The following is an 11,630-nucleotide window of genomic DNA, read 5'->3' on the forward strand; positions in this document are numbered from 1 at the left end:
GGACAGCCTTTTAGTAATCAGATAGTGGTTCGATAAACGCTGAACTGCTGACTCCCTTGAGGAAGGCTTCTGAAGGGCGATTTACCACCTCAGTGCTGATGTGATGTCTATCCTCTGTTGGCTCGGTGTGTCAGTATATGGAGGGGCGTGGGGGTTCTCTGTCTCATGCTGTCTGTGTGTATATATGTGTGTATGTGTGCACATAGTCCTTCGAGAGGGGATAGTCAGTGTGTGACAGCAGAATAAACTGATAGGCCCAGCATCCCCTTTGGCTCCTCTGGATAAAGAAAAAAAAAAAAAAAAAACTGCAGTAGACAAGCAACTGATGATGCAGCCGGCTTCTCTGTCCTATGACAACACAATTTACACCTTTGAAAAGACACAGCGATGTATAATAGCATCTATGACATTTTTATATAAATAAACATTTCCTGCTCTTAACTGCCAAAGGATATAACACAATAGCGATTAAACCTCTACTCGTTTCATGAAAGCTTTTCCATTTGCTGCATCTAAACACTCTGCATCTGCTATAGGCCTTTGGTGGGAATAATCCTCCTGACGCACAGGAAATGCTGTATTTTTCTCACACAGCAAGAGCAGTGCTTTTTTTCTTTTTTTTTTTTTAAATAAATCCAAGTAAAATGAATGGAAGAAAATAAGTTAGCGTGAGCAGCAAAGCAATACCCATCTTAAAAAAAAAAAGCAACAAAATCAATCAATCAAGTGTACAACACAACACAAAAAAATAATTGTGAGTGTAGAGGTAGTACTTTTTTTTTTTTAAATATACTATGTCTTGTTTTGGAAAAAGGCCATGTACATCTTCCTAACTACACAAACATGCTGCACAATTTATTCATAAACATGAACTCATTATACAATACTCATATTACCACATTATTTCAGCACTGCTCAAGTGAAAAGGAATAATTTAAACCCGTTGTACAGCACAATACTTGTGGTAAAAAGGTGCTTCCTCCCTCTTTTTGATCCTTTGCTTCCTCTCCGCAGCCTTGTATGAATAAATATGTACGTGTTTTCAGTTTCTGCAAGGTTTAGCTCTTTTTAAACAATGTACAGGGCCGAGGCAGGCAGGGAGAGGAGGCTATATGTTATTGTTTTTATTTATTTAATTTTTTTTTTTTCCTTCCCTGTTCCATTCTCTGAGGATTATGGACACATGATGACAGCAGCACAATATAATGCAGAAAATAGAAAAAATAGTTTAGCACTATAGTCACAGGCTTGACAGGGACACTGTATGTAATGTACTGTGCTCAACCATACAAACAATACAGTGAACATGCATACCTATTGCGTTCTTTGACACAACCTGCAATCAGTTAAAAATGCAGTGGCATAGATGTGAACTACAAAATGTAATATGCAATATTTGTACATTATGTTTTGCTGCAATAAATACAAATGTGACTGTGGTTGTCAGGCACTTTGTCTGTAGGTGAAAAGCAAAAATCAGGACTTGTGGGCCGTTCCAAGTTCATTTTGCTTGAGGGAGTACATTTGTTGGTTTGTTTGTTACACGATAACACAAAAACCACTCAAATGATTTCCACCAAACTTGATGGAGGGGTGGCTCACGGGTCAGTGAAGAAGCCATTAAATTTTGGGGCAGATCAGAATTATTTACTATGAATTTGGATTTTTTTTCTGTGAAGTCTGGTGTGTGTTGGTTGACATTGGCTGCACTCTCTGAACACCTCGTTTACCTTGGATGATGGAAATGACCAGCTGCTTAAATAAAGAAATGTTTCACTTAAAAATTCGAAAATGTTTTCTTACACTGTGCCAATATCTAACTCCCATTATCCCATATAGAACAGAGTAACTTGTAAGCATTTTAGTGCCAAGGAAGTTGATTGAACAGCATACATGATGTGGCTACATGTGATGTTATAATGTTACTGGTGTGTGACTGGAACCTTCACTTTGTTGGGGGTCCTTCTTCCACACTAATACTTCTTTTGTCTGCTATCACTGTGGTAATTGACTCTGCGAGGAGTGACAATAGCTTCAAAACAACTTCTGTTTACCTGACACTTTTACCACAAGTGAGTGAGAGTGTGGGTTCACACACCTGCCGGTGGGTGGGGTCTGGTGGTGCTACTGTTTACACACTTAAGCATCAAGGTGCTGCTTTATCTGTGTACTGTAGCTGAAAGAAAGCTGCTGTCATGTTGGCTCGTTCTAGGCTACGCTGAGGTTACAGCAGAGGCAGGGATTGTTTGGATGGTTGACTCCTTCTGAGTGATGGGCTGTGGGAACAGTAAGGTGCTGCCTGAGGCATCCAAGAAGAGCTACGTAAGTGTGGTGCAATCACTTGTGGCCTTCAGCAAAGCACATGGTGGGGATGATGATGAGCCAAAGAAGCGTCTGGAGAAGCAAAGGGGCCCTTGGTTTTCCACAAGTGTCAAGTGTCATCAGCCGCCATCAAACAGCCAACAGCTGATAATCAGAGATGGACGACAACAGGACAAAGCTGCCAAGTATAAGGACAAGTTTGATCCACGTGTGACAGCAAGGTAAATGTTTTATAGTAATATTGATATACTAAAAAAAAGTTTTTTAATAGATAGTGTTAAAAAGCTGAGATAATTTCAAGTAAGTAATATGTAAAATTTCCTTGAATCCAGTTATACAGTATTATGTAACCTATTTGTGCAGTTAAAGCATCTGTAATAATATTTTTGCCAACTTCTGTTATGTAAGATTTGACTTTATTCTGGTAAAAAATAAATAAATAAATATTAAAATCATGAAGATTTTTATGAAAATGGCATCAGAAAAACATGCAGGTTTAATCATACTCGATGTTGGTGAAGTGACCTGATTTTGTCAAGTAACTTACTGTGTTAAAAAAAAGAAATGGGGAAGAGAAAAGAAAGAAATTATGAAACTGTTAACAAGTGATATTATCTCAGCCTCTGTGAGCTGCCAGTTTTTAACAATCGTTCAAAAATAGATCATTTGCAACACAAAGTAAGGTGATATGACTCGTTAAGAGCCTTCCAATTACTCATGAGAGCTTTTCTAATGTCACCTGCTTTCTCATTCCTGTCAGCCAACCACCAACCTTTGTGCAGTACACTTTATCAGCAGTAATAGCAGGCATTCATTTGAGAGGCCTTGTAATACCTGTAGACTGCCTTCCTGTACTTGTCAGGTGAAAACTTACAGACAATTAAAGCAAGGACTGCACGTCTCCTTCCACATCTGATTAGTCACAGCTTATGTAAAGTATTGCCATATTCATCTGTAAATCAGAATCATTGTGTGTGTGTATATATATATATACATGGATTTCCTTGGTTGACTCTGCTGCAGTCGCCTAAACAGCATACAGATCCCCTCCCATAGATCACAGCTGCAGCTGCAGTGAGAGACGTGAGTGCTTTACAACAGTGTATCATGAGATAGTTATGCTGTAATGAGTCATCTTTCCCCTTCTGCCCTGTCAGATACGACATCAAGGCTCTGATCGGTCGTGGCAGCTTCAGTCGCGTTGTGCGTGTGGAGCACAGGGCGACTCGCCAGCCCTTCGCCATAAAAATGATGGAGGTAGAGGCCCCAGAGGGCCGTGAGGTGTGCGCGTCAGAGCTGGCGGTGCTGCAGCGGGTGAGCCATGCTAATGTGATTCAGCTGATCGAGGTGTTTCAGTTCCCGCAGCGGGTTTACATGGTGCTGGAACTGGCGACAGGTGGGGAGCTGTTGGACCGTGTTGTCAGCAGGGGCCACTTCACAGAGCGGGACGCTACCCAGGCCCTCCGGATGGTGCTGGCTGGGGTGGGATACCTGCACGATCTGGGTATCACCCACAGAGATTTGAAGCCTGAGAATCTGCTGTACTACCACCCCGGAGCTGACTCCAGGCTGCTGGTGACCGACTTCGGATTGGCCACTTTTGGTGGCACAAGCATGGGGTCTGAGGTTTCTGACACTGACATGAGCAACAGGGGAGATCAGACATCATGGTCCCTGAGAACCACTTGTGGAACACCGGAGTACATGGCCCCTGAAGTGTTACTTAGGAAACCTTACACCTGTGCAGTGGACATGTGGGCGCTTGGGGTGATCACTTACATCGTGCTGAGTGGATCTATGCCATTTGAGGAAGACAGTCGCACGCGGCTCTACAGATCCATAGTGAGAGGAAAGTACAGTTTCCATGGAGATGTAAGTTTACTGGGCTTTATGTGCAGATTGGAATTTAGTGATGTAGAGTTAGTGTTTCTTAATAGCTCTGGAGGCAATGATAATAATATTATGCCTAGAATCACTTGGAAATACATGCATATTGGATAATTCCACGTCACACAATTTATATCCGATGCCAGCCAAGTGTGCAGAGATCATGAAGATGTATGGACATGTAGCACATCCAGCTACTGCAACACCTCAATGGCAAGGCAAGGCAAATATATTTATAAAGCACCTTTCATATACACAAAGGCAAGACAAAGTGCTTCACAATGAGAACGAGTACAATGAGTTTACAATGAGAAAACTGTAGAAGCGGCAGAACATACACAGAGTCAAGTGTTAATTAAAAGCAATGAAACAGATAGGTTGTGAGCTTGGGTGTGGAAGTGGTAGCAGCATAGAAGGGAAAGGAAGCAACAACCAGTAACCCTGAACCAGCCGACCTGAGAGGTCTGAAGGATTCGCACTGGGTCAGGAGAACAGATAAGATCTGATTTGTAATAGAAGTAATAGAATTCCTGAGTTGATCCTGTGAGAAACTGGAAGCCGGTGAAGTGATCTGAGGATGATGGACAGAACCAGGGAACCATGGAACTTGTGAGGTGCAGGCTTGCTATCTTTGAAAAACTTTAAATTTATATACAGTTGCGATACAAAGCCAGGTTTTTTTCCCCCCTTTTACACCAACTACATCCATTTTCCCCAAGAGGCAGCTTTTGATTTTATTGTTTGGGAGCTTCACACAAGCATTTATGTTTGTCCCCTTAAGAGTGTTTTTGTGTTGACGCTTGCAAAGAGTCAAAATAAGTATCCAGTGCAAAAACCTGAACTCCGGCTCCTGCAGCAGACACACGCTGGGGTTTTTTTTGTCAGGAATATTCTGTCATAGAAAGGTAGAAGTTGTCAGTCTGTTAATGCTCACAGATGCCTGCTCATAATGCCGACTTGACCTCCGCTTCTTTGACAGTCTTCACTCCACAAAATTCCCACCGCTGTGCCTGTCTGTCATGCGGTCAGAATGGAAACTTTGGGTCTGGCGTTGTGGATGCTAACCAGGAGCTCGCTCACACACGCAGTTTAGCACGAAAAGTTGGTTGTAGTGATTTGGCAGGCTGACGGTTAACCCGGTGAATGAAACAGCTTTAAGTAAAACTCCCATCTACCGTTTCCATTTTGACATGCAGCCCCATAATTTTCCCCCCACAATGCAGTCTGAGTCGCGTTGTGTTGTGTGTCATGTGCATGTTTAGGAATTATCACATCCGCTCGCATATGGCTGCTGCATCTCCTCGCTGCACAAGAGTGATTCACACCTTAATCATTATTATAACTTCCAGGAATAGCTCCATTATTCTATCCCTGCCGAGTATAAATAGAATTCAACAAGGTAACAAGGTGGATTTATTTTTTTACCCCTCTCTCTCTCCAGCATTGTAAAGCACATGAAGGGATATGTGAAAGTTTGTTGCGGTGTGTCGAGTTTCCGCTTGGATCGGCTCTTTGAGAATGCTTCGAAATGGGGTAAAGAGGAACCCGGGGTTTTTTTTTTGTGTGTTGTTGTTGTTGTTTTTTGGGTTTTTTTTCCTCTGTCACACGACTGAAGAGGGTATTTTTAACAGCCTATTCTGTCGAGCTCAGTGGCGAGTTTGGGCTTGTTCTTTCACGCTGATTACACCCAAGGCTGGATTATTCACTGGGCTTTAAGCCTGGCCCATTTCTCAGGGATGCAGTTTGACATTTTAGTCTGGCATACAAGAGGCTCCCTTACATAGGCCCTGGACTATTATCCCTGTGTTTACCGCTGCACTGACCACCAGCTGAACAATAGTGCAAAAATCCTTCTAGACTTTATGCAAGGGCTTATTTCACGTTTTTCATGGTGGCTTTCGACCGAGCTCATATGTAGGCCACACTGGTGGAGAGAAAATCCTTGGGAATAAACACACTTACATATACACTCTCACGTCCCAGTGAGATACAGTAAAGACATCAATCTGTAAATTCATATGATGACAATATGAAGATATCGTACATGGCTGAGCAGCGGTCCAGGGGCTTGATGGATCAGTCATCAATCACATTATCGTGGTGACAAGACACTTATTCTCTGTCATGTGCAAGTCTCCACCCTCTCCAGTAGACTGACAGCACTGCTACACACACACACATACACACACTGTGATAATAATGTTGTAATGTGTGACAAAGGTTCACAAGTATCCACAAAGTATCCTCTGCCATCACAAGGGTTCTCCATGGCGTTCAGGAGGGTGCTTCTCTGTGGGCCCAGAACACTTTCAATAGCCTGAGCAATTCCCTTCACATATTAAACTCAACTTGAAGAGTTTCATTTCAAATGAGCCGTCCAGCAGTTGAACAGAGTGACACGGCGATACTCAAAATGCACACACAATGCCTTTTATACTATGAATAGTAATGAGAACACTGGCTTCCACAAATCTTTTTTTTTTTTTTTTTCTTAATAAATCACAAGGATTATTGAAAGGACAAACCTAAGATGTAAGTTTGGCAGCAATGAACAAGGATTCATTTTTAACTAAAGGTGTCACAAGTAACTTGATTGGATGTCAATACAATACTCCTGAATATAGATGATATGATAATATGGGCAAATGCTATCAGGACCAAGAGAGCCAGAAAATGGTTCTGAGACTGATACTGGTAGTTAATTATTAATAATCATCATTTATATTCATATTGTATTTTTTTTTTGCTTGCTCTGGTTCAGTTATGAGCATGCACATGTGGCCAATATCGCTAATCCACTATGTTTTGAAATGGAGAAATTATTATATTTAACAATGCGCCGCCGCCCTGTTTAGTATGTCACACACCCGGACTACAAACTGCAGAATCGCTCTCATCATAGCCTGATCGCTCCGCTTAGTGTTGATTTATTACCACTGACGCTGGAACCATGACACTATGTGTCCTTTTTTTTTTGGAGGGGATTTACAACCCACAGTGCTAACCACTGAGACACCAAAAAAACCCATCTATATTTAACAATATATAATTACTCTAGAGTTCCATAACAAGGACGTATAAATGATGATAGCATTTGGTAAAAAGAGATGAAAATGAGAATATATATATTGAGTTATTTGTTTTGACTAAACAGTTAAATATGCCACTGGAAGAAATTTGAAATAAGCATTCAACAAAGCAGTGTGGTGAAAAAAGGGATTAACTTCAGGTGCTATCATTTCTCCAGATGGACGTATAAAGATTTTTCTCTTCTTCTCATAGTCTATGCAAATTAATTCACAGGGGCTGCAATTACAAACATTCCTCCAAAAGTATCAGTAACCTTTTGTGTTTATTGAAACTGAATAGGGACATGGAGTAAATGTGTGGGTGTGGGTGTGGGTGTGTGTGTGTGTGTGTGTGTGTGTGTGGGTGTGGGTGTGTGTGTGGGTGGGCTGGGGGGTTTTCAACAGTAAAATGGAGGTGAGACTCAGGAATGCAAACAGCCGCCAGCACCTGCCCACAAGCTGGGTCCCTCTGTGTGCCCGGCATCCTCCGCCCCTTCCCTACTCCACTTGCAACACACACACACACATGGACTCGCATTCACACACACACACACACACACACACACACGGTGCACAGGCACTCCCCACAGGTGCAACAGCCCTTGGCCTGAAGACCTGTAGTGCAGACTCACACTGATGCGTTTACTCACCAGTGGGAGGGAGGAAGGGGAGTTGGTGGGGAGGGTGGGGATTGAGAGGGAGTCAGGGATGGATGGCAGGGCGGAGGAGTTTGGTGAGGAGCAAGAGAAGGGAGGGAGGGAGGGAAAGAACGGGTGTAGCCTTGGGGGATTTTCGCACCTTATCACTCAATCCGTTAGCTGCATGTAGGACGGAGCGTGTCCCTCGCACGGAATCAGTGCATCTCATCTGATGTGTGTAAGTGGATTTCAGTGTAGGTGCGCGCGTGTGTGCATGCACGTGTGCTCCTGTCGTGGCAGCCTTTTGTATGTAAAGCACAAATCCTTGCATTAGTTCAGGCCAAACAGCAGCCTGGTAACCTCCTCTGCATTCTGCTGCTGTGTTATGGAAGCCGCACTTTCCTGACCCAACCCCAAAACATCTGCATCTTTCAGCAGCAGCAGCAGGGCAACCTGGGTAACGGTTAGCCCAGTGTGCCCCCTAGTGAGCGCCATGCAAAACACAAGCCCAGCCTGCACTTGGCCACAGTGTATTGTACATGACAGCCCAATCTCTCCTGCATCCGGGTATCGATATTGTGATTACTGTGGCTTAGATGTGACTTTCACCTGAATTAGCGACAACCCCCCTCCCCTTTGGACTCATTATGATGAGGCATATTTAAACTTGGCTTTCTTGCTGCCAGGTGAGTCAGATCTCATGTGAAGTAGTTCATTACTCAGACGTGCTTTATCCTCATGATCACATTAATCCAACCTTCTAGCGTTTTCTTCATTTGCTGCAATTAGGGCTTTGTCAGGTAAAGATGTAGCGCGCCGCAAACAGAGTCGGCGGAGCTTCTCATTCGCTCTAACAAGATGTTGCTCAATAAGCCAAGCCCTGTAGGTTTCTCCACTGCTTATGCCACACCACTCTCTCTCTCTCTCTCTCTCTGTCTCTCGCTCTCTCTCTTTCTCTCCCTCCCTTCTCTTGGGCTAGCTCTCTGCTCAACAGTAATGTATAACACCCCCTTCTTCCAAACCCAATAAAGCCTTTGTGTATTTTGACGTGAAAAATGTTCGAAATAAGGGAGGGAGATAAACTTCCTGCAGGTGGCTCGGTTCCAGGACGACAACACAGTTACGTGTCCTCTTCTTTGGAAGTTGATAGCAGACAGGGAGGCAACTTTTACTGCCTCTCAGATAATGTTTTCTGCACCATTCGCCACCAAAAAAGAACAAAGAAAAAAAAAGCTTCACCATGCCTCGTACGGAGCCGATACGCACTAAAACCTACGTGTTCCCATCTTTTCAAGATCAAGGACAAAAAGGAAAATGCTAGCTAAGGCTTGCTGCTGTCCAGTGTGTATGGTAATAGGAAGCCTCGCCGAATCACCACCAGTGCTGGATGGAGAGGAAAGCCAGACTTGTTAGTCGTGGAAGCTCAATCAAACACTTTCTCTCCCTCCCGGGGAAACTGGGCGTCACACTGCCTGCTCATCAGGTGTGAAATAACAACTCAATGAGAAGAAAGTTTGAGTGAGAAGCATTTTTTACAGCTCGTTCAGCAGGCGGCCAACCCCCCCACCCCCCCCCACCCCCCACCCCCCCACCCCCTCCCCTGGTTTATACTTCCCGCGCACCACACACTTCTCTCCAGTCAGTGCACTGTGAGAATAAGCGAGTCCCAGCTTCTTTTGAATTCCTCTCACCGGCAACAGTCTCGCGATTGTCAATTTCATGCTTGATTAATTGTCATTACTCGTCGAGAGACAAAAAAAAAGAGGGAGAGAGAAATGCATTTCAGGATTAAAATGGAGAGCGAGACCTCCCTAAAGAGTGAGATGTAGTCTGTGCGAGGTTGAGCGGAGAATGAGAGAATTTTGCACACTCCGATTTGACTGTATTTAGCTTTTTGTTCCCGCCCAGCCTGACATGGTGGAGACATTTCTCTGAGCTAATTGTCGAGCGACTGCCGAAACCTTTTTGCATCTTAAGACAATAATGTGAGATGGAAGTGATTAAGGAGGCAGTCTCTGAATTATGCGCATCATTACCTGACTTCATTCAAACAATCCCCAACTAATCATCATGGAGAGAAAGAAAACATGTTTGCTTCTTGACAGTGATAACCAGTTGTCCTGGCCACTTTTTAACCTGATGTTTAATCCAGTGTCTGTATCAGTAATACTTTATTTGAAATAAAATGGAAGCACAAAGGTCGCTAATTTCCTGAGGCAGGCTTCTACGCTGTTGTCTCCATGACAAAGAACCAAAAGCCGCGATGAATAATTTAATGATTCTGAATTATGATAAGGATTCAGACGTCTTCTCTCTCACTGCAAAGATGGCATGGCAAATTTCAAAGCATTCTTGAATGTCAGCTTGGGTCATGACTAGGGGAATAATTTGCTATTTGAATTGACAAAGAGCAAAACATCCCAATGAGGCTCATCTGTGGTGCTTTTATTGTGAAGCTAATGCCAGCTAAGAATAAACACGCGCCCAAATCCCACACATACAGCCGGGGCTGTCCTACCTCCCAGGCTCCGCATTCATTCAGCCAAGACTGCTGCTTCCCCTTCCCTTTGCCCAGTGACATTTAGCTTTCCTTTGTGTTTAGTTCTGCTTGTTAGGCCTGCAGAGCACAGGGATCATAGTTTTATTGCTGTGTTAGAATGAAATCTTGCATCCCGCTTTGAAGAGGCTTTGAGTCTATGCGGGCGCCTCGTCTAGATACCTAGCTGAAACTTTTAAAGGATTACGGGTTTTCATAGTGTGTGTGTGTGTGTGTGTGTGTGTGTGTGTGTGTGTGTGTGTGTGTGTGTGTGTGTGTGTGTGTGTCTGTGTCTGTGTCTGTGTCTGTGTCTGTGTCTGTGTCTGTGTCTGTGTGTAGGCTAACTTGACATCTTCTGGGGTGAATGCTTTCATATTCACACTGATGGCAATCACTCCGCTCTGCTTCTTCTATTCACACAGCCTTGGCCCTCCGTGTCCAACCTGGCAAAGGACTTCATCCAGCGCCTGCTGGCGTTGGACTCGGCCACCCGCCTGACTGCTGACCAAGCCATCCGTCACTGCTGGGTAGTCACCATGGCAGCCAGCTCCTCCGTGAGGAACCTCCATCGATCTATTTCCCAGAACCTGCGGCAGCGGGCGTCTCGCAGCACCTCCCGGTGCGCGAGCAGCAACGCAAGCTCCAGTGACGCTAACAGCGCAGGCCTGGGAAAGCTAATGTCATTAGAAAAAATAAAAACAGGAGCAGCATCAGGGCAGAGCATCTGGACTGATTCAGCCTCAGAGAGTCATACAACATCCAGCCAGAGGGCTCCAGGAGCATCAGCGCCATCCAGCTGAAGCATCAGATTCATGGGAAGTCTAATGAAGGGATGGGACCAGCTGCCCCAGCTCAGAGTGTGTGGCCATCACAAACCTCATAGCTCCAAACATGGAGCCAAAGTGCCTGGGACAGGTGTTGTGACAAAAAAAGTTTCCTCTCTTCTCTGGACTTCAGTCAGGCTTCTCTAATAACCCAGACTCCCCCGAAGGCTCGGTTCCATCTTCCATTAGTTTCTCGTGGTCGAGTTAAGCTGTTAGTGAATATCCTTCAGTTTTGAGATCCAGGCTTACACTGAGACAGTGCTGTCCACCTCCACAAGGTCTTTAGCCTCTGGTTATTCATACAGCTCAGACTAATGGGTTCAGGGTCTCATCTAGATGATTATGAGTCACCACA

General features: G+C 44.2%; 1 protein-coding gene across 1 annotated transcript; it reads left to right on the plus strand.

Moving 5' to 3' along the window:
* Positions 1 to 2,271: 2,271 nt before the first annotated feature.
* On the plus strand, positions 2,272 to 11,251 carry LOC111237812 (serine/threonine-protein kinase H1-like). Its single transcript, XM_022767051.1, has 3 exons — positions 2,272 to 2,543; positions 3,480 to 4,194; positions 10,874 to 11,251. Exons 1-3 carry the CDS (start codon positions 2,272 to 2,274, stop codon positions 11,249 to 11,251), a joined length of 1,365 nt encoding a protein of 454 aa, XP_022622772.1.
* Positions 11,252 to 11,630: the final 379 nt, after the last annotated feature.

The sequence above is a fragment of the Seriola dumerili genome, unplaced genomic scaffold (assembly GCF_002260705.1).
Source record: "Seriola dumerili isolate Sdu_G_001 unplaced genomic scaffold, Sdu_1.0 BDQW01001124.1, whole genome shotgun sequence".
Classification (NCBI taxonomy): Eukaryota; Metazoa; Chordata; class Actinopteri; order Carangiformes; family Carangidae; genus Seriola; species Seriola dumerili.

What these genes read in the sequence shown, in the direction of transcription:
- LOC111237812 (XM_022767051.1), top strand. Translation starts at nt 2,272, where the DNA reads ATGGGCTGTGGGAACAGTAAGGTGCTGCCTGAGGCATCCAAGAAGAGC. An exon ending in GATCCACGTGTGACAGCAAG is followed by an intron (nt 2,544 to 3,479) that starts GTAAATGTTTTA and finishes CTGCCCTGTCAG; the next exon opens with ATACGACATCAAGGCTCTGA. An exon ending in AGTACAGTTTCCATGGAGAT is followed by an intron (nt 4,195 to 10,873) that starts GTAAGTTTACTG and finishes CTATTCACACAG; the next exon opens with CCTTGGCCCTCCGTGTCCAA.